Source organism: Gorilla gorilla, chromosome 3 (assembly GCF_029281585.2).
Source record: "Gorilla gorilla gorilla isolate KB3781 chromosome 3, NHGRI_mGorGor1-v2.1_pri, whole genome shotgun sequence".
Lineage (NCBI taxonomy): Eukaryota > Metazoa > Chordata > Mammalia > Primates > Hominidae > Gorilla > Gorilla gorilla.
The window spans coordinates 98,661,807-98,688,213 of NC_073227.2; the positions used below are offsets into that span (position 1 = coordinate 98,661,807).

At 38.4% G+C, this 26,407-nt stretch overlaps 1 protein-coding gene across 3 annotated transcripts in view; it reads left to right on the forward strand.

Moving 5' to 3' along the window:
* The window catches only part of FRAS1 (Fraser extracellular matrix complex subunit 1), a 484,406-nt gene that overhangs the window by 331,037 nt on the left and 126,962 nt on the right, over nt 1-26,407 (forward strand). For all 3 annotated transcript variants that reach the window (XM_004038871.5, XM_055385587.2, XM_055385586.2), the window contains 4 exons: nt 5,809-5,962; nt 12,749-12,927; nt 18,036-18,152; nt 24,019-24,133. In XM_004038871.5, coding sequence (XP_004038919.5) covers nt 5,809-5,962; nt 12,749-12,927; nt 18,036-18,152; nt 24,019-24,133 — 565 coding nt within the window. The remainder of the gene's footprint in view (nt 1-5,808; nt 5,963-12,748; nt 12,928-18,035; nt 18,153-24,018; nt 24,134-26,407) is intronic.

The following is a 26,407-nucleotide window of genomic DNA, read 5'->3' on the forward strand; positions in this document are numbered from 1 at the left end:
TCTTGGTTAAATTTATTTCTAATTATTTTATTCTTTTGATGCTATTATAAATAAGATTGCTTTCTTTAATTTGTTTTTCAAAGAGTTTATTGCTAGTATATGGAAACACACATTGCATGTTGGTTTTATTTTACTGAATTTGTTTATTAGTCCTAACAGTCTTTTGGTGGAATCTTTAGGGTTTTCTACATATAAGATCATGGTGTCTGTAAATACAGACGATTTAACTTCTTCCTTTCCAATTTGGATACATTTTGTTTCTTTCTCTTGCCTAATTGCTCTGGCTGGGATGGCCAAAGAAGATACTTGATATGATTTCAGTGTTCTTAAATTGTTAAGACATCTTTTGTGGCTTAACATTTGTTCTAACCTGGAGAATGTTCCATATGTGCTGGAGAAGAATATGAATTCTGCTGCTGTTATATGTAATATTCTATATACGTCTGTTAGGTCCATTTGTTCCATAGTGTTATTCAAGTCCTCGATTTCTTTATTGATTTTCTATCTGGATGATCTCTTTATTGTTAAAAGTGGGGTATTGAAGTCCGCTACTATTATTGCATTGCTTTTTATTTCTCCCTTCAGTTCTGTTAACATTTGCTTGATGTATCTAGGTGTGCTAATGTTATGTGCATATATATTTACAATTATTATATCTGCTAGATGGATTAACCTCTCATTATATAATATCTTCTTTGTCTCTTGTGACGTTTTTGACTTCAAAGCTATTTTGCCTGATATAAATATAGGCATCTCTGTTCTCTTTTGGTTTTTATTTGCATGGTATATATTTTTCCATCCTTTCACTTTCAGCCTATATGTCTCCCTAAAGCTAAAGTGAATCTCTTTACAGGCAGTTTATAATTGGATCATACTTTCTGTCCATTCAGCCACTCTGTGTTTTTTGATTGGAGAATTTAATCAATTTACATTTAATTGTTGATAGGTAAGAACTTACCTATTGCCATTTCATTGTTTTCTGACTGTTTTGTAGTTCCTCTCTTCCTTTCTGTGTCTCTTGCTGTTTGCCTTTGTGATTTGATGATTTTTTTTTGTAGTGGTATGTTTTTATTTATTTGTCTTTATTTTTTGTGTATGTACTGCAGGTTTGTTCATCATGACTGCCATGAGGGTTACATAAAATATGTTATAATGGTCTATTTTAAGATGACTAACTTATCTCCAATTGCGTACAAAACTGTTTACTTCTCCCTGACCCTCACCATTTTATGTTACTGGCATCACAATTTATATCTTTTTATATCCTGTATTCATTTAAAGAGTTTGTAGTTATAGTAACGTTTAATACATTTTCTTCTTTTACACTAGAGTTAAAACTGACTTACATATCACCATTACAGTGTTATTCTCACTTTGATTATATTCTTAGCTTTTCCAGTGAGTTTTATACTTTAATGTGTTTTCATGTTGCTAACTAATGTCCTTTCATTTCAACTTGAAGAATTTCCTTTAGCATTTCTTGTAAGGACTTTAGTGGTAACAAACTCCCTCAGCCTTTGTCTGGGAAAGGCTTTCTCTCTCCTTCATTTCTGAATGACAGCTTTGCCTGGTAAATTATTCTTGATTGGCAGTTTTTTTCTCTAAGTGTTTTGAATATATCATCTCATTCTGTCAGAAAACGACAAGGTTTCTGCTGAGCAATCCACTGATAGCTTTTTGCCCTTTGCTCTTTCTCTGCTTCATTTGGAATTTCCGTAATAGGTTATATTGGTTTATTTGATGGTGTCCCATAAGTTTGGTAAACTTTGTTCATTCTTTTTTATTTTTGTTGTTATTACTCCTCTGACTGGATAGTTTCAAATGATCTGTCTTTTGAGTTCGTGGATTCGTTCTTTTTGATGGAGTTTGCTGTTGAAGTGTTCTATTGAATTTTTCAGTTCAATCATTGTATTCTTCAGCTCTGGAATTTGAGTTGTTCTTTTTATGATTTCTGTCTTTTGTCAAACCTTTAATTTTGTTTATGTGTGGTTTTCTTTAGTTTGTTTAGTCATCTACTTTTCTTTAAGATTGTTGTGCTTCTTTAAGATGTCCACTGTGCTTCTTTAAGATGATTATTTTGAATTATTTGTCAGGCAGTTCACAAATCTTCATTTCTTTGGGGTCAGCCACTGGAGCTTTATTTTGTTCCTTGGGTGGTATCATGTTTTCTTAGTTTCCTTTTCATGTTTCTTGAAGGCTTGCATTGCTGTGTTTGCATTTGAAAAAGTGGTTACCTACTCCAGCCTTTACTGCCTGGCTTCAGGAGAAAAAGACCTTTACTAGTCAACCAAACTGAAGATCTGAAGGCTTTCTGAAACTTTTTCTCTGTATGTGCCTGTTTCACTCCTCTTGTTCCCCCTTCAGGGGCAGTCTTATGATGGTGTGCCTTCTCTTGATCCTGCACCATCAAGCAGGGTGCTGAGAGCCTTTATTTTCCTCATGTTAGTTCCCTGAAGTAATCAAGGTTGCGTGCCTTCTACCCAATTCAGCAGAGTCAGGGGACTGTTGATGTGTGTGTTTGCTGTCTGCATGGGCTCATGTGCACCATCCGAAGAGCCTGAATGTACTCTCTTCAGGAGAGTGTGGGGTGCTGGCTATGGGAGGGGGTGCATGGAGTCATGGGTACTTGTTAGCTAGTGTGTGTATCTGCAGGTGAGGTATCTTACAGAATTTGTGAGCAAGGCTCTTGGTGGAGCCCATTAGCCAGTTAGTATGATCTGCAGCTGTTTTTTGAGATCCAAACAATGGTTACTGTAAGCCTCTGCTTCTCTTCCCTGTTCCTTACTGTCCCTAGACAGCTGTGAAGACCTATTAATCCCTTCAGTGTTCTGGATGGGGTGAGACAGAAATGGATCTCTTAGGCAGCATCCCACAAGGCTGGGGAAGCTGGGCACTCACTTCAATCTTACTTTCCTCTGTAGGAGAAATTATGGGCTGAAGTGGTCTCTCTTGGCCTTGAGTTGTGCGTACTTGGAGGAGAGTATTAGGGTAAAATGAAACTGTGTTTCTTACCCTCTTCAATGCATCTATTCTTGATTTTTTTTCTTTTACTCCACTGGGGTACTGGAAACTTTCAGCTAGACCCCAGGCTTCTATGAAGGTATTGTCATCTGCAGATGGTTGTGAAAATTAGTGTTCTGTACAGGTTTTAGAGCTGGAATCTCTTATTCTGCCATCTTGCTTATTTCCAAGAATTATACTTCTTTTTCTTAGTGTTATCTGTTTCTCCTTATATACTGCAAAAAAATCATTCAGAAATGGAGGCATATGTATTACCCTGTTATAGACATAAATATTCTAAAAGGCTCAGCTGTGAACCTTCAGGAGACCCACTCTAGAACCATTGTGACCTCTACCTTGGACCATGCTTTTCATGCGTTAGTATGTCTGCACAGCTTCTGGGATCTTTCCAAAGTACAGATTCTGATTCAGAAAGTTTGTGGTGGGACCTGAGATTCTGAACAGCTTAATGAGCTTCCAGGTGCTGCTAGTCTCTGCACATTGAGTCACAAGGTGTGTTGTCTAAAAAGTTACACTCACACAGGAATTATAGAGAATTGTGTTGATAAGTACAGCCAAAATGGAGATATAGTGGGCAAGCCATCTGGGAACATGCATTCATGTCACACTGCCTACTTGCTTAGAATCTGAAAAAACCACATTGCCTACTCAGTCTAATAAAGTGGTTGTTGGCATATGACTGGTCTCCATAACGGAAATCAAAGTTCAGTAGGCTGCTGCTATTAGAAAGATTTCTAACAATTAAGAAACCTGGGCAGGGCATGGTGGCTCACGCCTGTAATCGCAACACTTTGGGAGGCTGAGGCAGGCAGATCACAAGGTCAGGAGTTCGAGACCAGCCTGGCCAACATGGTGAAACCCTGTCTTTACTAAAAATACAAAAATTAGCCAGGCATGGTGGTGGGCGCCTATAATCCCAGCTACTCAGGAGGCTGAGTCAGGGGAATTGTTTGAACCTGAGAGGCGGAGGTTGTGGTGAGCCAAGTTCATGCAATTGCACTCCAGCCTGGGCAGCAAGAGCAAAATTCTGTCTCAAAAAAAAAACCTGGGCCCAAGTATATCATGGTATACAAGACTGCTGAGTTAATAGAGCCTTTTCCCTCAGAATTCTGGTGATTATATATAAAGATTTTTTACATGTTTTTGATGTTTTATAAATAATATGCTATGTCAATTGAGAAAGGAGAATATTCTCTGGGATTTTGCCCCGAGCACCAATCAGGTTAGAAAGTGCCGTTGCTGCTGTTCTCATGGGCACTGTTTGACTCAGCTTCCTGGTGTATATATGATGACAGTAGCCATCACTGACTCCTGAGAGGTAAGATGCTCAAGGGCCAAGTGAGCAAAAGAATAGATGTTGTTTTCTCTTCAGAGTATTCTTCTCCTGGGAGTGGTGTTTGCTCTGTTCCATTTATTGTCATATTTTAAAGTAATAATAATATAGAAAACCATCCCTTCTAAGATGCCGTTTGTTAAAATATCAGACTTGCTAATTTTTGAAGTTTGAAAACTGAACACTGGCAGCCTCCCTAGTCTCATTCTGTGGAAAATGTCAATTATGAGGCTTTGGAAGAGGGTTTGTGCCTTGCAAAGCAGGAATGGCAGCACTTTTAATGATATTAGCCTTAGTAATTAAAATGATTGCCTTCTCAGGAGTGCTGAATAGGTGATTCCTTCCAGCCAGCTACTCCTAACTGTTGTTGCTTCACTTTCAATCGGCCATCAGGTCCTGTCAGTTCTGCTTCTGTGGTGCTTCTAGAATCTATTGCTGTCTACGATGAATTTACCATTGGATTTACCACTGCAATTACCCTCTCATAGGCCCTCATTTTCTCTCCCCTGAGCCATTACAAGGTATCTTCAGCTCTAGATTTATCTCAGTGCTAGTCATTTCCATCTCCTGCCATTGGAGCTTGTCTTTCTAAAACCTAGATCTGATCATCCCATTTTCTTCCCTGGAGACTCGTGTTGACTTTCCAGTGCCTATGAGATGAATTGAGACTTTTAGCATAGCTTCTATCTTCTACTAACCTTCCATAAGACAGTGTCACTTTTTATCCACCCCCCAACCTGGCTCCCTGAGCCCTACTGGCACCAGACACTTGGGCATTTTATGAAATATACAGTGCATTGTCTCACATCTTTGCTTTCACTTAAGCTGGGCCCTCTGTCTGGAATATGTTTCACCATGTCTCTACTTAGAAATCCAATTTTTTTGTTATTCAAAATGAAATTATTTTTCTTAGGAAAATCTTCCTGAGTCTTCTTCCTTCCTCTATTCTCCCACAACTCCCTGCTCAAGCTTCTTATAGAGCATTAATCGTGAAGCATCCTAATTATTTATGTGTCTGTCTCTCCCACTAGACTGTAAGTTCTGACGTTAAGGTTTTGCTTCAGACATCTTGTATATATCAGGCCTCTAGCAATGGAGCTGGCATATAATAGGTGCTTAATGAATAATTCTTAAATATGGGTGGGTGGAGAGGATAGAAAGACAGGTTGATGGATAGATGAAAGAAAGAAATGGAGAGACTTAGTCTTTCTAAATAAGTTGTTGGTTCATGATAAACTAAAAGAAAAAGCAGGATATATACATATGTAAATATATAGATAAATATGCATGTCTACACATAATACAAAGTCTATAGAGTGACTCTGAAGCTGTGAATCTCTCTCTGTCTTATTAGACGATCTTTAACAACAACAGAACTGGATAACTTACGTGTTTAAGGATTGATATATTCTTACTTTGCTTGGAACTAATTCTGCATTTTATTTTTATTTCAGAATGATAGGGGTCTTCAGCTTGTGGCTAATTCGATGGTGTGGGTTCCAGAAGGGGGGATGCTGCAGATCACCAACAGAATCTTACAGGCTGAGGCTCCTGGTGCCAATGCTGAAGAAATCATCTACAAGATTACACAAGACTACCCCCAGTTTGGTAACTATTTTTTCCTTTGGCGTGGTTTCATTGTTGCATTCAGCAGTCTAGGGTTTGCTACTGTATAGTGCCATGTGGCAAGATTGCAATTCCAATGAACTGAGCTTTCTAATACCTTACAAATCCCCTTTAAAAACAGAATAATCATGATAGCTATCACACTCAACACATTTACTAGGTAGTGTACTAAAGTTTATAAACACGTTATATGTAACACCTAAAATTTAAGTTTTAAAACAACTTCATTTTGCAGGTAAAAATACTGGGTAAAGTAGCTTGCTGCAAGTCACTTAACTAATATACGTCAGTTTAATTTCAAAGGTCAGGCTCTCAAACTCTGCCTTATATGCCTTTTAGGATATCACTAGACTTCTTCTTAATGAGACTTAAAAAAAATAACATGAAAACATTTTTCAGTGTTCTCCAGTGTTACTTCTACTTCCAGCAAGATCGTCAAATATGAAAACCTGAGAAATTTCCCATTATCATCACCCAGAAATGCTGGATAAAATATAACAAGAATTATAAGGTGTTCGTAGCTAACTTCCCAAGGATAGAGAGAAATCTCCGGGTGCCAGCAACAAAGAGGACACTGAAGGCCAGTTACTGCATGAGCTTAATAGCATAGCTTCTCCAAAAGGGGTTGTGAATGTCTCAATAACCCAAGGGCTTGGGATTTAATGTCCATGCAGAGACAGAGCGTTGGAATTAAGATGCTGCCTAAAGCCAGGACTCTGGAAGGACATGCCTTCAATTAAAGGGACAGAGTAGAAACAAGAAGCTCATCAGCACAGAGACATGGCAGAGAAATCTGCCTCTTTCTTGGAGTCATAGTAGAAAAAACAAACAAAAAAAAAAGCCTGGTGAAAATTCAGAACTTTAGGCCTATTTTTCCGGTAAATCTCAGGTTAAATTAGACCATGTGTCTTGTCTAAGAAACCTGAAGCTGAGGTATTTTATGAAAATTAATCTCAGACCAATGATATGTCTTGGGTTCTTTATTGAAACTAATAGAAACTACCACAGAAGGCCTACTCTCTGCTAGGCTACATGGGATTCTCAGAAGAAACCAATGAAGCTCAGAATTTAAAATTATGGAATATGGGAGGAAATAATCTGTAGTACCATAACCAAAACGAGCAAGAAGACTAAAACCCCAAGAATTTCAAATAAAGTAACAGTCTTATAAAAACTGTGAAATAAGCAGATTTAAAATGATTTAAAGACATAAAAGAAGGAATTGAAACTGTGTGGAAATAGCAACATGATAGAAAAATAAAGGAACAGGTAGGTTTTTTAAAATAACTAAATTGATCATGTGAAAATGAAAATTGTAGCCATTAAAAGTAAAAACTCACTTGGCATATTAAATAGCAGAGGAAGAATAATCTGTTTTTCCTCTGGGCTGTCAGATTTTTTAAATTATATATTTTCTTTAGGGAGGAAAAAATTAACTTTTATTTAATTTAAAAATAATTCCAATGTCCACAAAGACTTGAAAAGCCACCTAATCGAGAATTGGTATTATAATTATAAAATGGTCAGTCTAGCTGAGATGTCATTTATTATGGCTATGTAACCTTGAAAATGGCAGGTATAAGGTCTTGTGCCATAGGTTTCTTTGAGAAGTTAGGGTAAACATTAAAAAAATTAAAAAAAACATTTAGACTAAACAGTTGCAAAAACAGAATAAAAGCTCTTGAATACCCTTATTCTCCCCTAATGTTAACGTCTTATAACTATAGAACAATTATTGAAACCGGGAAATTAACACTGATATGATACTATTAATCAATTCACAGGCCTTATTCAAATTTTGCCAGTTTTCCCACCAATGCCCTTTCTATGACCCAATCCAGGATCTCAAATTACACTTATTTGCCACGTCTTCTTGGTTTCCTCCAATCTGCGACACACACTTCCTCCGTCTTTGTCTTTTATGACACTGACTCTTTTGAAGAGTGCTGGTCAGATATTTGAAGACTCTCACTCAATTTGTTAGTCTGAGGATGATTTCTCATGATTGGGTTAAGGTTGTGCTTTTCCCCCTTTCTCAGTGCATCATCAGGAGGTACATAATCTCACTGCGTCTTATGACAGGTGATGTTAACTTTGATCACTTGGTTAAAGTGGTGTCTACCAGATTTTTCCACTCTACAGTTACTGTTTTTCCATTTGTAATTAGTAAGTTTCCTGTTCTCATCGTACTTTCAACTACTGATTTTAAGCTAGATATTTTTAAGGTCCTTTTCATCTCTAAAGATCTATGACTCTTTTGATGTATTAAATTCTCTACCTTTATCTTCATCAGTAAAAGACAAAAAATTAAGCCCCCAAATTTCCTAGAAACAATCAATATTCCATTAAGTCTTAAACAAAACAACGCTGAATTAAATGTTTTTTTAAGCAGATAAAATTTTGCCATTTCAGTTTGATAAATATCACGTAGGCTTTATTGTGATGCTTTCCTGCTGTAACTCTTTTAATTAACTTCTTCCTATGAACATGATCTTTCCGTGTATCCAGAGCCCCCTATTAGTAATAATCAAATCACGTTACCTAGAAACCATTCAAGAGTGAAACTGGTGGTGGGAACTAGAAGTCCACTTAGTACAAATCTGCTTGCATCTATCAGTCCCAGTTACGTAAATTTGTGGAGACTTTACCTTGTACTCCCTCATCACTTAAGAAAGTTCAAGCTGGACTTTGGGCTTTTTGTGAAGAGCTGACGCCTTGAAACAGAACCAAATGTAAATTGCTTGTATAGTATGTGCATGAAGGACCTGAGTTCAACCACTTGCAGACTCACCACCGTTTTCAGATACAGATGTTCCTCAACTTACACCCTGTTAAACTCATCGTAAGTTGAAATTATCGTTAATTGAAAATACATTTAAAACACCTGACCTACCGAACATCATAGCTTAGCCTAGCCTACCTTAAATGTGCCCAGAATATTTACATTAGCCTAGAGTTAGGTAAATCATCTAACATAAAGCATGTTTTATAATTAACTGTTAAATATCTCATGTAACTTATTAACTACTGTACTGAAAGTGAAAAACAATGGTTTTGCACCATTGTAACTTCAAAAAATTATAAGTCAAACCACTGGAACTCAAGGAGTATCTGTATAAATTTAGACAACTTGATTAATACTTGTATCCATGGCTACTTACTTAGATTTGAAAGTAGATATGATGAGATGGTTTTAATAAAGTAACTTGAGAATCATTTGAAGGAGAATCTGATTTAACCTAATGCATTGGCAATTCCAAATTATTTATCATAATGTAAGATACGTTCATATGAATGATCTCAATCTCAAAATAATTCATGGAGATTCAAATGATATTCCAATTCTTAATACCTACTAAATCTTCCCTTCAAAATTATAGGTTAAAATATAGACTTCAGTATAAAGGAAATCCCCAATAGAGACCATTTTCTGTTTTTTAAACTTGGGTTTTCATGTTTAAAATATTATCTTTTTGTTGTCATATTATGATTAAAGCATAGGTGAGGTACTGCAAAAAAAAAAAAAGGTTAGCTCTCACCCCTCTGCAGAGAATCCCACAATAGGTTGATATTTCTCCTTGTCCACTGATGGACTTGTCACAAAGGCACCTGTATTCAGCATGTCCAGTACTGAACCCTTCATCTTCCCTCCAACCCCCTCCTCCTTCTGTATGATTGATGGCCAGTAGTGGCATCCAGTCATCTATCCCAATAGGTGATTCTCGTTGATGCCTTCCTGTCATCCTTCACAGGAACCTTTGTCAAGTTCCATTGCTCCCACTTCCTCAGTTACTCTTGCATCTGCGTTTCTTTACAGTCTCACCTCTGTTGTCTTAGTTCAGGTTCCCATCTCTCCTCTGGATTTGTCAGTAGTCTTATAATTGGTCAAACCATGTATATAAATCTTTGCTACTGTTGTTACCACTTTTATAGAATGAAGTCCAGCCCCTTTAACAGGACTTTCAACTCTTATAGGCTTTCTATATTCTGACCACATGTTGTGTATTCTAAATCGATTCATGTCGTTCACCTACTGGAAAACTAACAGTGACTCCCAGTTGCTTGTGGAGCTAATCTTTGGGCTAGGAGCTGCATGTGGCCTAGCTTTGAATCCCTCCATTCCTGAAGGGCCTACCACAGTCATTAGTACCTAATGGGTACTCAATGACTATTTATTGAGTTAAAATTAATGGGATTAGCAAATATCTTACGATTCCTGTTAATCTGTATGACATGAAAGTGATTTTTTACATAAAAATTTAAGTTTGTTTCATTAGGGCTTATTAGGAAAATTCTGCTTTGCTCTTTTATCATAAAAGCAGAATAACTAGAAAATCAGCATTTGAATGTTTTCTACTGTCCACATTTTCATTGTGGAAATTTTCTTTCACAATATTTTGCAACTGTACTCACATTCATAAACAGTCCACATCCTAGAAATCTATGTATATTGACAGCATCTTAGGAATGGAAGTTGAACCAGGGAGTGAAAGGTAATGGAATTTTTTCTACTTGAGTACAAATAAGTTATAATATAAGAAAGAAAACTACAGCGAGTTGATTCAACATATGATTATATAAAGAGTAGTGTAGTCATGTTTCTCTCTTATTTTGGTATTTCATTACCATCCAGAATATTATGCTTGTTCTATACTTGAATTTAGTGCATATAAATATTAGAATGAGTGTCTGCATTGAGTAAGAAAACTAATTTCTCTAGGGTAATCAAATATGCCATCAATTGCCCAATATGTCTAGTGTCTAGTGTATTAAGATTCGAGTATTCTCCTATGGAATATTTTAAAAATTGACACTCTATCTGTCTGTCTCTCTTTCTCTCTCCCTCTTCCTCACCCTCTCCCTCCCACTATCAGAGTGTTAGGGTGGCTTCTTTCAGATTTATTGTTAGATGCATTTTCATGAGAATATAGCTTCTGCTTGCAGCAGTTCATCCATTCTTCTGTTTGGTCTTCAATTGAAGGCATAGTCTCCTGTGAAATTTTAATTGTTTCTATAACACCTCTGTATTTTCAGTCTCACTTTAAGAAGATAGTAGGTGAAGGTGAAGGTGCTTTAGGTGAAGAACAAGCAGTACAAACAGACTGCTGGTGATGGTGGTGTTTAGATTTAGATTTCCTTGCCTCAGTTCCAATAAAGTTTAAAGAATGAAGGAGGAGAAAACATGATAAGTTATTTAGCAGTGTAAATACTGGTACATGTTCACAAAATAATGATGATTGGTAACAGAGCTTCATGACCAGCTTCATGATCAGATTCAAATCCCAGCTCATCAACTTAACATTTGTGTAACTTCTAACGTTATTAAACTCTGAACCTGAAGACCTTCATCTGTAAAATGAAGATAATAATGGCATCATTCAGAATAACTAAATAGAATTAATGAGAAGTGTATTAGTCTGTTTTCACACTGCTGATAAAGGCATACCTAAGACTGGGAAGAGAAAGAGGTTTAATTGGACTCACAGTTCCACACGGCTGGGGAGGCCTCAGAATCATGGCAGGAGGAGAAAGGCACTTCTTACATGGCGGCAGCAAGAGAAAATGAGGAAGAGGCAAAAGCGGAAACCCCTGATAAACCCATCAGATCTCGTGAGACTTATTTATTATCAGGAGAATAGCATGGGAAAGACCGGCCCCCATGATTCAATTACCTCCCCCTGGGTCCCTTCTACAATATGTGGGAATTCTGGGAGATACAATTCAAGTTGAGATTTGGGTAGGGACACAGCCAAACTATGTCAAGAAAGATGACCAACATTATCTTTAAGCACCTGTAAAGCATATACTATTATTTTCTTTTTACGAATGAGGAATGAAGGCTTATGGAGCTTAAGGAAGCTCACTCAGCGGGAAACAATGGAGCTGGGTTTGAATCACCACATAGGGTATAGTGGGGTGCCTGCCATATGTCTTCCACTGTTAGCTATTACAAGTTGAGCATCCCTAATCCAAAAATCTGAAATCTGAAATGCTCCAAAATCCATAACGTTGAAAGCACTGACATGATGCCACAAGTGGAAAATTCTACCCTGACCTCATGTGAAAGGTTACAGCCAAAACTTGTTTCATGCACAAAATTTATCTTTAAACATTATATAAAATTACCTTCAAGCCATGTGTGTAAAGTGTATATAAAACATAAATGAGTTTCATGTTTAGACTTGGGTCCTGAATCCAAGATATCTCATTATGTATATGCAAATATTCAAAAATCAGAAATCTGAAACACTTCTGGTCCTAAGAATTTCAGATAAGAGAAATTGAACCTGTATTACTGTCATTGGACAGAATTCTCTCATGAAAATTTTCCACTGAATTGTTTCTAATTTCCCATTATGTTTTCAGCAAAAACTTCCTGGCTGGAAAACATTTTCTGTTACATAGAAAGTTGTGCATAGAAATGAATCCATTCAATGCCCAGTATTTGAGTATTTGTCTATAGTATTTGCTACTATCTGGCTCTCCTTATGTAATTTTTAATAGATAATAAGTCAGTAACTTCATACATGAATTGTCCTTGAATGACTTTTAGTTCTTTTAGCAGAAAGCCTGAGAATTCTGTTTCTAGAGGTGGATTCAATACTGTCCATTGAATTATGTGTTAACATCCTCTCCTTCACCTTAGACAAAAATAAAGAAGTACATCATTTCTTTCTAGTTAAAAAAAAAATGAGTAGTAGGAAAGGAGGTAAGGGCTCTGACTTTTCCTAGGGACCCTCACTAACTATGTGGCCTGTGCCTTCCTAGGGGAGGTGGTCCTTCTAGTGAATATGCCTGCAGACAGCCCTGCAGATGAAGGGCAGCACCTGCCTGATGGGAGGACAGCTACCCCCACCAGCAGCTTCACCCAGCAGGACATCAATGAAGGCATCGTATGGTACAGGCACTCAGGAGCCCCAGCCCAGAGCGACTCCTTCCGCTTCGAGGTACCCTCTGCTTCCTGACTTTTCTGAAGTCTGATGAATCCAATAATCCAATTGCTCTTATTTATAATCAACTTGAGTCATTTTCTGCAGTTGACAGGAAATCACATTTGGGGGACGTGGTAGTCCATTTTCATGCTGCTGATAAAGACATACCCGAGACTGGGTAATTTACACAGAAAAAGAGGTTTAATGGACTCACAGTTCCATGTGGCTGGAGAGGCCTCACAATCACAGTGGAAAGCGAAAGACATGTCTTAACATGGTGGGAGGCAAGAGAGAATGAGAGCCAAGTGAAAAGGGAAACTTCTTATAAAACCATAAGATCTTGTGAGACTTACTCACTACCACGAGAACAGTATGGGGGAAACTGCCCCTGTGATTGTTGTCTCCCACCGGGTCCTTCCAACACGTGGGAATTATGGGAGCTATGATTCAAGACGAGAATTGGATGGGGACACTGATATGGATTCCATGTCAGTGGAATTCCCTACAAAATATAATCCATAGCATTAGGAGTTTTTTTAATTTGTCAGTTCAGATATATGTGTATCTTTACAAGCAGAGTTATCCACAACCAAGATGTTTAGGTTAGATAATGGCCAAAGTGTTCAGAAAAAAAGTCTTTAAAATATAAAAATACTATATGGAGAAAAAAAAATCTTACCTTCTAGTTTTGAATGTTCTTGGAACACTTACTATCTTGTGATAAGATCATGGGCCTATAGCCAAACTCAACATGTTTAGGTGTCAGTTCTGCCACTTACTAGCTACACAACTTTGAGCAAATTACTTGAGAAAAACTTCTGTGCTTCATTTTCCTTGTCTGTCAAATAGGATTATTGTGACGATTTAATGAGTTAATACAGATAGAGTACTTCGAATACTGCATATCAGATAGGTAGCATTACATAAGGGTTTGTTATTACCATTTATAAAAATCGGTCAAATACCAGACCATAAGGAGACCTTCAGTAGATTAAAGGACAAGAATTATACTGCATAGGCTGGGCATAGTGGCTCACACTTGTAATCTCAACACCTCGGGAGGCCAAGGCAGGCAGATTGCGTCAGTCCAGGAGTTTGAGACCAGCTTGGGCAACATGGTGAAACCCTGTCTCAACAAAAAATACAAAAATTAGCTGGGCATGGTGGCAGCTAGGCGGGAGGATCACTTGAGCCTGGGAGGTGGAGGCTGCACTGAGCCATGATCATGCCACTGCACTGTAGCCTGGATGACAGAGCGAGACCCTCTCTCAAAAAAAAAAAAAAAGACAAAAAGAAAACAAAAGAAAAATTATACTGCATATGTTCTCTGGCTATTATAAATATAATTATAAATTATAAATTAATAATAAAAAGATAAACAAAAATTCAGGCCACTTGGAGTATTTTAAATGGTCTCTTAAATAATTACTAGGAAATTCTTTAAAGAAAATCAAAACAGCAAACACTTAAGAAATATTGATGAGGAGGAAATAACCTATCAAAACTTAAATCATATGGACAAAATTGTACTCAGAAGAAAATTGATGGCCTTAAGCTCTTATTATTGAGCAAGAAAGCATTAAAATACGTGGACAAAATATTTAACTCAAGAAGCCAGAGAACCGCAAGGGAAACCTAAGGAAAGCAAAAGGAAGGAATTAGTAGAGATAAGCAGAGGAATTGGTTAATTATAAAATGCTAGAAATGATAAACAAATACAAGACCTGATACTTTGAAGATCAATAAAATTAGGCAGACCTCTGGCGAGCATGATTTGGAAATAAAGAATCATACAGAAATACAAAGGAATAAGGAATTATGAATAAGAAAGGGTGTTTAAGCACGGATACCAAGAAGAATTTGGTAAAGTGTCAGAGAAAATATCTATGTTTATGGGGATCAGCCAAAGCGGTGTCAGGGCCTCTCAAAGTCTGAGTCTTTTCCTTTGTCTAGGAATCCAGCTGGGGCCGAACTCACCCAGCTCACCTTGTTAAAATGATCATCCATTCTGCTTCTGATGCCTGGCATGTACATCTTCATCGCCTGACTAATTTATATTGTGTAAAAGATGTGCTTTTCCAGAGAGCAGGTTGAGATAAATTTGGAAACCATTAAAATGAGATTATCCTGAGCACACTGAATGTCCAATGAGTGAGCAAACATTGGGTGCCCTTTGCCCAAGTTAACTTTTCATTTTTAGCACCTGGGGGTTGCAGCAGTCATCAAAGAATGAGTCAGAATGAAGGCAAAGACCTCAATCAGAAGAAGTCACCTCTGCAAACTAGAATCCTCAGATCTGCCTTTGCCTTCGTAGGGTGAGGAAGGAGGATGCTATCAATATGGAGCACTTCCCTGGAAGGGGAATCTAAGTAGCTGCTCAAAATAATATTTGATTGCTTTTGTAATTTGGTTACTGAGTAAATAAGGCAAATAAAGTTTTAAAAATAATAAAAAATACTTTATGATTATTATTATTATTATTAAAAAGACTACCCTGTCCATTGGAGTTATTTGGCACTTTCATTGAAAACAAATTGGCCATATATGGAAAAAAATAAAAAATAAAAATAAATAAATAAAAAATAAAATAACAAAAAATAATGATTAAAAAAAAAGCTCACTGGATGAAGACATCCAGTTGAATGAACATTATTACTTATGAAGTGGTTCCCTTTACAGAGTCTTCACACATTTTGCTCAAAATGTATTTAGAACTCGTGTGTGAAATTGCCTTCAAAGTGTGTGAGATATTCTTTAGAATATCCTCCATAGTGGCAGTGTATCATCTTTTGGAAGTGGATTAAAAAATATAGCTAAATAGTCAAAAGTCAGACTAAGGTCTGGTGAGAAAAACAGTGGTGATTATTTTGGGTTAAAGTGGGGAGTAATTATGGAATAATGGGCTCAGAGTTCCTATATGATTTGTAAACTTTGTCTGAAGGCATTCCAAAAATGCATTTTGAACACTGACAGCATCTTTGTTGCAAATATGAAACGACTCTCTGGGATTATGTTCTCCTGATGTAAAAGTTTTGGCATGTTTATTCTAAAGTCTCATTGTTTTATAGGCATACCTAATATTTTGATTTGAAATGAGATAGACACTAGAGCTAGGTGCTAACGTAAGTGGTTAGCAAATTTTCCCATTCATCATTTTAGTGTCCCTAAAGGATTTCAAACTTTAAACAAATCCTTTTCTAATAATTCTTTTCCTTTTTTCTTTTTTTTCTTTAAAGCAGAAAATGCAGTATAATGAGTTGCATGGATTTTTTTTTTTTTTTTCTGAGACAGAGTTTCACTTAGTTGCCCAGGCTGGAGTGCAGTGGTGCGATCTTGGCTCACTGCAACCTCCACCTCCCAGGTTCAAGCAATTCTCCTACCTCAGCCTCCCAAGTAGCTGGGATTATAGGTGCCCGCCACCATGCCCAGCTAATTTTTTGTATTTTTAGTAGAGACGGGATTTCACCATGTTGGCCAGGCTGGTCTCGAACTCCTGACATCAAGTGATCCGCCCACCTTGGCCTCCCGAAGTGCTGGGATTACAGGCGTGAGCCACCCCGTCCAGCCGATTTGCATGGATTTAATGCCATTTTAATGTTGATGTGCTGTCATGAGCCATCAATGGATCCCATCTGTTACTTTGCATCTAAGATTTGGGACATATGTAATGCTAGTGGGATTAGAAAATAAAGCATGGCATAGTGCAAAGAAAGCATGCACTTCAAAGTCATTTTTTGGTGTGGGAAGGAGCCCTAGTTTGGGTATATTCAGGTCACTTTGACACAGCCTTAGGAAATGTGGTTCAAAACAGACCAACATATTTCCCATCAGTGTCTTTACTAGATTGATTCACTTGCTCAGTAATATGACCACATTTCACTACCTATTCAATGTTTGGTTCTTTTTCTTCGAAAGAGAGAATATATTCCGCCATCCCACCCCTCTGCCACCCCTTTTCTAATTTCCTAAAGCTACCAAAGTGAGTCATCTTGGTCAGTGGAATGATCATAAACCTGACTGATCTGGTTAAATACTGCCACTTGTTGGCTTTGTGACTTTGACACATTGCTTAAATTTTCTGACCTTCAGTTTCCTCACCTGTAAAAAAGGGGATAATAATATCTACTCTGTGGATACTAAGTAAGAGAACCCTTGAAAAGTAGCTAATGCAGTGCTGAGCCCGTAATAGATGATGAGTGAATTATAGTTATTGTTGGTAAGATAATTTACAGTGATGCTGTATCTCCTTAAAAACGTGTATTTTGAGACTCGATCCCAGGCATCTGATGTGATCAAGATAAAGACAGAGAAGACAGGCTTTCTGTTGGAGTAACTTTTAAAGACACAGGGAAAGGGCTGCTATCCCTGTCTCTTTTTCTCAGAATTGATAGAACTCAGCCGCCTGCCATATGGAATTAATGCAACTCCACATGTCACACATGGCTTAGCAAACAATGGAGAGAAAGAAGGTTTAAGAGGGTGTTCCAGTAACTGATGAGGAGGGAGAAGCTGCATAGAAAAAGCAACATTCTTCAGGTTTTTGCAGCAGGAAAAAGTTGATTTTGTGACCATGACACTAATTGTGAATGTTACTAATCTTGCCCTGCAATGATGAGGCTGAGATTTATTACTTACCTATCACTTACCTGTGCTGGTTAAAAATGAAAGAAATGGAATACAAATCATACTACCTACTCATAATAAGACATTATATAGTTCTCAAAAATTATGTTTTCTAGCATGTTTCATGATACAGCAAACTATTATAGTATTGTAAGTAAAAAATTATAATATGCAATTGATATGTGTGCATATAAAATAAGTTAAATATCAACATATGAATATTCATTATTTCTAGGTAGGGAAATTCTAGATGATTTTTTATTGCTTATTTATACCTTCCTGCATTTTCAACTTTGCTTAAAATGAAATCAGTAAAAGATCAATATTAAAATATGAATCAGTAAAAGATCAATATTAAAATATGAAGGGCAGAATGACAGCTGTAATGCAGGAGCATATAGAATTCAAAGACAGCTGGCTTAAAAGAGGGAAAAACCCACGTACTAACATGCTCTGCTCAATAGAAGATGAGAGGCTCACCAGGATGACCTTCTTTTCAGGTGTCCAGTGCCTCCGATGCCCAGACCCGCCTGGAGAGCCACATGTTCAACATCGCGATCTTACCACAGACACCTGAAACACCTAAAGTGTCTCTGGAAGCATCTCTCCATATGACTGTGAGTTGGGTGGGAGGCTTGTGGTTTCCACTTAGAGGAGGCACACAGCACACTGATGGGATTTGATAGAGTGTCCTGGTTTTGTATACAGTAAGTGCCTAGCCCAGATCACAGACTTGGGGGCCAAAAAGCCTAGTGGTCACATTTCTCATTGACTTGAAAAAGGAACTTAAAATTCCCAGAGTGAAAGGAAGGTTATGCGGAATCTGTATTGACCTCCCATCCATCGCTGATGTCCTTTCTACAGTATTCCAGATGTTCCAGGGGTCCTCCTTGAAAATTTGGAGGAAATTTCAGTCTTATGTCCATGAAATCAATATTTGGGTATCATTGGTCCGCCAGTTATAGCACCACCTAGCAGAGAAACTATTATTCCATCTTCTAGAAGCCCTATGAGAAGCTTTCCACTGTAAAAGTTTCCTAGAGAAGGTTCTGTCAATGCTGAATCCAGAAAGATAAATAGCAGTTATCCAAGTGAAAATCTGGGGACACACTGGGAGGAATGGAGAGGTGATGACAAAGGGCACTGCCACAAGTGAAAAGAGCACATGGAAAGACCCACAGGTGAGAGAGAATAGGACTGTTGCTAAATTGCAAACAGTTCAACAAGACTGGAGAAATCAGGAAGGCAGCAAGGAAGTGTGATGAGGATAAGGAGGTCATCAAGCTATCACAGAAAGCCTCGTATGCTGGTGGGAAGGAGTGTGGGTCATGGGAAAATGTGAAGCAAGGTGTCAACTAAATTGGTACATGAAGCTTAGTTGAGACAATTAGCAACTCCTCCATGACCCTCTGTCTGGGGAGGGGAGAGGGTGACTGCTGTAATGCCAAAACCCCTCTTCCAGACAGAGCCGCAAGCATATAAGACCTTGTAAATTAATCATCACGGGTCCACATTTTAGTTAGCACCCACACAATTACACTCTAAAGTACTGTATCAGCCTTGAGCCACAACAAAGAGAATAGCTATAGTTTTAGAAATTATGGGTCTGGGATATGACAGAGACATAAAGGGGAAAATAGAAAGTTTTTAATGAATAGCTGGTATCGGCATTTCCACCATAAACCATAATTTAAAGAAATCATAATTCAGCAGCCCTATAAAGTCTATAATTCATCATTCTGACTGGAGGAACTTGGATCAGAATTTTCTCTAAACTGTTAAGAAAAATGTGCACACACAGGTCTTGCCAAATGCTAATGCAGTGTTATTTTGAGTTTGGAGGAAATAATGGGCCAGGAGCCAGGAAGACAGTGCTGTTTCCTGTGCTGTCACTGTGGACCTCTGAAGAGACTTTTCAAGTCACTTAGCCTTTAGGCGCTTAGGTTGCATACTTGCGAATTAGGTCTGTCCAGTTAAAACTTAGGTTAGTTTACTGTAAAATGTGATTAGTCTACTCGTACGTTACTTAAAATATACAGTTTATATGTTTTTTGATACTAATTAGGGCCATTATGATAGGACATACTTGTGATCTGTAATAAAAATCTATTCTCAATTTAGTCATTTAGTCTCATCTAATAACATAAGTTTTGCAGATATTTGGTAAATATATTGTGAATGCATATGGTAAATAACTATATGGCATATTTAGTATACTTGTATATGTGATTAAAGGTAGGAATCTACTTCTCCATTCATTCAGTCTTTCATTCATAAACACTTTTGAGCTCCTAATGTATGTTAAGTGCTGTGGAAGACATTGGAGAGTCAATGACCATAAAACACAGTCTTTATTCTCAAGGAACTTTGAGTCTAAAAGAGGAGACAAGCAAATAAATAAGCAGGGATAATACAATGATAAATGCCATGGCAGAGCAATGATATGGGAGCAAATGGGAGGGCACCAAATCCAGCAGAGCATGAGAGAGGGTCACAGAAGCTTCCTCTGGGGGTGAACAGAGCTGGGTGAGTGTAAATTATCTAGAGACCAGGGTTCTCAAACTTAATCCTATACTAGAATCACTATAGAGTTGATGAAAACACAGATTGCGCTCACCCACTTCCTACTCCTTCCCTCTGAGTCCCCAAAGTCCATTGTATCATGCTTATGCCTTTGCATCCTCATAGCTTAGCTCCCACTTATGAGTGAGAACATACAATGTTTGGTTGTCCATTCCTGAATTACTTCACTTAGAATAATAGGTGAGGGATAAAAGACTACAAATTGAGTTCAGTGCATACTGCTTCGGTGATGGGTGCACCAAAATCTCACGCATCACAACTAAGGAACTTACTCATGTAACCAAATACCATCTGTTCCCCCCAAAAATCTATGGAAATAAAAAATTAAAACAATTAAAAATTAAAAAAATAAAACACAGATTGCTGGAACCTACCACAGTGTTTTCTAATTCAGTGGATCTGGTGTAGGGTCAAGAATTTGCATTTCTAAAGAGTTTCCAGGTAATGCTGTTTGCTGCTTCCCAGATCACCACACTTGAAGAACCATTGATCCAGACTAAATTGGGGGGAATGTATCCCAGTCTTGAGGAGCAACAGGTGAAAAAAGGTGGAGACATGGGAGAACACGACATATTTGAAGCATTACAGGTTGTTCAGTTGTCTGGAGCATAAAATCTGTTAAGTGAAAACGCAGTAAGAAATGAGAGTCAGATCATGGAAGACCTTAAGTATAAGATAAGAATTTCCATTTTGTCCTGAAAGGCTTTTGAGGCAAATAAGGTGTTGAGGGATTTGTAGCAAAGAAGTGCCATGATCAGATTTTTAATGATACATTTAGGAAGATCATTCTGGCTACAGGGCAGAAAACATCCTAGATGGGGGCCAGTCAGAAAACAAACAGGCTATTGCAGTCATCTAGAGCAAGAACAATTAGTGGCATGAGCCCATGGTTAAGAGTTCAGGAGATCTTGAAGATATTTGCACATGCATGTTCATTGTAGCATTATTCACAATAGCCAAGATGTGGAAGCAATCTAAATGTCTATCAGCAGAGAAATGGATAAAGAAAATGTGATACACACATACACACACACACAGAGAGGAATATTATTCAACCTTACAAAAGAAGGAAATCCTGTCACAGGCTACAACATAGATGAATGTTTAAGACATTATGATAAGTAAAATAAGCCAGTCACAAAGGAACAAAAACTGCATGATTCTGCTTATATTAGATATAAAGTAGAATGTAGTCAAAAGAAGTAGAAAGTAGAATGGTAGTTACCAGGGGTAGAGTGTGTGATGTGATGAGAGAGGGAGAAAGGGGGAGTTGTTCAATGGATATAGAGTTTCAGCTTTGCAAGGTGGGAGAGTTCTAGAGATCCATTGCACAACTGTATACATATAGTCAACACTACAGAGCTGTACACTGAAAAAATAGTTATGATGGTTAAAAAAAAAAAAGAGGGATACATTAAGAGAGACTTAGAGACACAGTGGCTTCCTAGATATGGGAGGCGGGTGAAACACCCAGTGTCTGAGGATATAGAGGTACCATTCCTCAAGATCAGGAATGTACAAGGACTTTTGGTGGGAAGCATGACAAGTTGAGTCTGGGATATGCTGGTGAAGGGTGTGCTGGAGCAGAGTGAGTGAATTCACAGATGTGATAAGTGTGTGGGCTGGGGCAGGTCACGCAGCATTTCATAGGTCATTGTAGGAACTTAGCTTTTCTTCTGATTAAAATGGGAAGACATTGCAGGGTGTTGAGCAGAGGCCTCATGTCCTTGTGAAAGGATCACACTGGCTGCTGTGCTGAAAGGGAGTGTAGGGGAGGCAAGAGAGCAATTGGGAGGCCACTGGGGTAATCCTGGGGAGAGACTGTGGCCCTCAGCAGAGTGGTGGCAGTGGGGTGGGAGAAACAGTGGACTCTGGATATATTCAGAGGTAACATGGCCATTATGAAAAGAATTATTCTGTAATCTTCTTTTGTTGACAGACATACTATTTTTAAAGTGTCTTTTGCAATGATTTCTATGAAGTTTAATCTCTCCTTTCTTACTATGTTTAATTGATAAATATTGAACATTCTAAGTAGCTAATATTAAAATTGATTATACTTTGATATATCTCAAACTCAATATTGCTTTCCTCATGGAATCAGTCCTTTTTATATGTAGTATCTATTTCTATTAGGAGAAAAATAGTATCAATAAATTTCAAAATAGACTGTTATCTTGGCTGGAACATATTTCCCTTCCCACAGTGCCGTGTCCACAATAATTCCCTCTTTTTATCACTTCATTATTTTAAGGACATCTAGATTTTCAGAATATCGCATGGTACTCTGAGAATGTTCAGTTATTATGATAGTTTTGATATTAAAAGGTAGCAAACAGTACCAAACAAGGTACAGAGCCTATACTTTTTTGTCTGTTAGTTGTACCCACGTGTGTACATGTTTATAGGTGTGTACAAACATGTATTGGATAGTAACACCTTATATAGGGCATATAGTTTTAATTTGTTGTCCTTACTTGTTTTATATTAGGGTGAGAGACCAGCTGGTATTCGCAATTCTAATTTTCCTTGCTCATTACATTCCAGACATGAGCAAGGGCCTGAAATATGACTCTTTACTATAGGGGGATTGTTCTAACCTGCAAATTCTGCCTCTCCCCAGGACAAATATGCCTTGGGGACAATTACAAAGCAACTGCAACCTACAATCTTTTCATGGTTAAAGGAAGAACACCACACCCTCCTCTATGAGCATTACTGAGCCCTGCTTAATCCCTTTCTAAATGAGGAGATTCCATCTGAAAGAAGGAGGGCTTCAAAGAGCAGGAGAGCATGTCACACTCTAACCCACCTTCAGGGGTCAGTTAGGAAGAGCCCATGATGAGCTGGATGTTTTTGTTCTGTTTTACAACAGCATGCCTGACCCAGGCAAGGGGCCCCAGCTCAGGCTAGTTTCCCTTTTCTCCTCTCCACACTGTTTTTGCTGCTGTCCCCAACCCACCACCATGCCTAGCAATGGGAGTCTGAAGCTCTCCTTTTTGTTTTTTAAGTGTTGCCACTGTTAGTGAGTTATGGATGTACACAGGGGAAGGGATAGTAAAAGCTACATTCGCATCAGCCCTCTGATTAACATTGCCTCATTCATTCACTGGGTCCTGAAAGCTGGAAGAGAAAAAGCAGTATCTAGTTCTTTTGACCAGTAGAATGGAGAAAAAGGGAAATATTGGCTATTGTATGTGCTTTAATAAACAAATACCTCTTAAACCTCTGAATGCAAATGGTGAGCCTTTTTTGGTGTTTGGGGTGGGTTCACTTTTAGCCCTTTGTTACCAGAAGGCATCACAGTTTCCATTAGCAAAACTGGGGACCTGGGGGGCAATGCTCTGAAGAACTTCTTGGGGTGGAGACTTCAATATCTCAGCTGAGTCCTTAGAACTTCTAGCCAGATTCAACTTAGCCCATTAAGTCAGAGGAGCAGCAGTGAGCTATGACCACTGCACTCCAGCCTGTGACAGAGCCAGACCCTGTCTCTTAAAGAAAACAAAAAGTTAGAGGAGAGACACAATGAGCCAGCTGTGAGTAGCAAGATAGTAGAATAGCCAGCTGGGATGCCTCATTTGCAAACGTGTTCCACCTAGGAAAAAAGTAATAATATCAGAATCCCCACCGCATGCACTGGCGTAACCCTGCGGGCAGTTGGGGGAGAGGAGACTAGAGTACAAGAAAACCTGAAAAGGACTCTCTAAACCTAGGAGGGGAGGCTTGGGAAAAATCTGCAATGCAAGAGACCAGATCCTTCTTTTGAACTCTCGAAAATTTGACTAAGTGTGACTAATTTAAAAGCCCAGAGCAATTTTTTTTTCTTAATAAGGTCTGTTTTTGCCTCTGGCTTTTGTTTTTTATACCATGTGTTCCTCTTCCTTCTTAAACTTTGTTTAGGCTAGAGAAGATGGCCTGACTGTTATTCAGCCTCATTCCCTCTCCTTTATAAACTCTGAGAAGCCAAGTGGAAAGATTGTCTACAATATCACTCTACCTCTGCATCCAAATCAAGGTAAGATGTGCAGTAAATGATCTCTTGAGTGATATTATTATCTTCTAGTTTTTTACCAGTCTTAATATCTCTGGAGTTTTGTCTGCTTGTATACATAGAGATATTTGTTGACGTTTCAAGGAATAATTATTCATATTTCTTGCTCCTGTCTTCTAGTTTAGAACTAATTGAGAGAGAAAAAGACTATGGTCAGAAGGCAATGAATGTGATGGCTTTGGCACTGACATAGCATAGCATGCTGGATGGAGAATGTACATGCTACTGAGTTGAGCTCCCCTCCCATGTACTGGCAGAACTGGACACATAGCCATTGTCTCTGTAGGACCAGAGCCTGCCCTAGTAAGGTTATGACAGGAGAAAGGACAAGAATGAGCCTATGTTCAGGATAAGGAGTTCTGCCAGGGAGCCCAAAGAGGGCTGAGCCACACATATTCAGTTCTTTCCCTGATTGGATACATTACTCCTCCTCCTATCTGGGAACATGGGAATGTAGAACTATAGTCAGAGGAGATTTGGGGCCCTGCCATCAGTCACCAGCCTTTAGATCTCTTGACTTTGGACTTAACTAATAAGCCTATGCCTGTGTTAGTCCATTTTCATATTGGTATAAAGAAATAACTGAAACTGGGTAATTTATAAAGAAAAGAGGTTTAATTGGCTCATGGTTTCACAGGCTGTACAGGAAGCATGGATGGGGAGGCCTCAGGAAACTTACAATCATGGCGGAAGGTGAAGGGGAAGCAGGTACATCTTACGTGGCCAGAGCAGGAGGAAAGCGGGTGGGGGAGATGTCATACACTTTTAAATGACCAGATTTTGTTTAAAATCTCACTCACTCACTCACTCACTATCACCAGGACAGCACCCAGGGGGATGGTGTTAAACCATTAGAGACTGCACCTGTGATCCAGTCACCTCCCACCAGACCCTGCCTCCAACATTGAGGATTACAATTGAACATGAGATTTGGGTGGGGACACAGATCCAAATGACATCAAGGTCCAATAGAGGTGCGGCTGCTCCTCACAGAAAGAAGATCAGGTTCTATTAAGATAATTCTGCTCCCACATCTGGGACTGTTCTCCCAAGACTAACCACGGCCCCAAATGTAATCCTGTCACATTATGAAATTCTCAAAGAGAGAGAAAAGTCAAAAAATTAAATTCCATTATCCTTTTGACAAAGTCCAAAGAAATTAAAAGTCTAAAAGTCATCCCTCACTTTGTAATCTGCTAAGTCATAGCTAACGGTTCTCCCTACATTGCCAGAGTCGAGATGGAGCCCTTTCAAACTAGCAGCCTGGGCTGTCTTCTGGAGAATGGTTTTTGCCCTCTCAGCCCTGCAGAAGGTGAATTAGTTCAACATCAAGCCTCACATGTGCCCTCCTTTTAAGGAGTGAATAGGACATGAGAAATGATCACAACATTAGTTCTATACCTGAAAAATTTAGAAACAACAGGCAAATCTGCAGCCCCTACAGCATTTATCACAAGCAGAGTGATAATTGCAAATTCAGTTCTTAGAATAATCAAGACCCAAGTTACTGCAGCCAAAGATTATTGCAGAGCCTAAGGAGTTTCTGAAGGCAAGAAGTTAGATTGAGAAAAATCTTTTTATAGCCTTACCAGCAGACCAATCTGTGCCAGTTTCTCAAGGACCTTTGAATTGAAACTCAACTGAGAGAATCTCATAATTACATTACCAAGTCTGTGACTTCTGCTAAATTACCTGGTCTAGGCTATGGTAGGGGCAGTAGTATGCATCTTACTATGTGTATTAGTCAAGGTTCTCTAGAGGGACAGAACTAATAGGACATTATCTATCTATCTATCTATCTATCTATCTATCTATCTATCTATATACATATATATATAAAGGGGAGTTTATTAAGCATTAACTCCCTCAATCACAAGGTCCCACAATAGGCCATCTGCAAGCTGAGGAGCAATGACAGGCAGTTTGACTCCCAAAACTGAAGAGCTTGGAGTCCAATGTTCAAGGGCAGGAAGCATCCAGCACAGGAGAAAGATGTAGGCTGGGAGGCTAAGCCAGTCTAGTCTTTTCATGTTTTTACACCTGCTTTAGTTTTTTAATTTATATATTTATTTTTGAGATGGAGTTTCGCTCTTGTCACCCAGGCTGGAGTGCAGTGGTGCAGTCTCAGCTCACTGCAACCTCCACCTCCTGGGTTCAAGGGATTCTCCTGCCTCAGCCTCCTGGGTAGCTGGGATTACAGGTGCATGCCACCATACCCGGCTAATTTTTGTGTTTTTA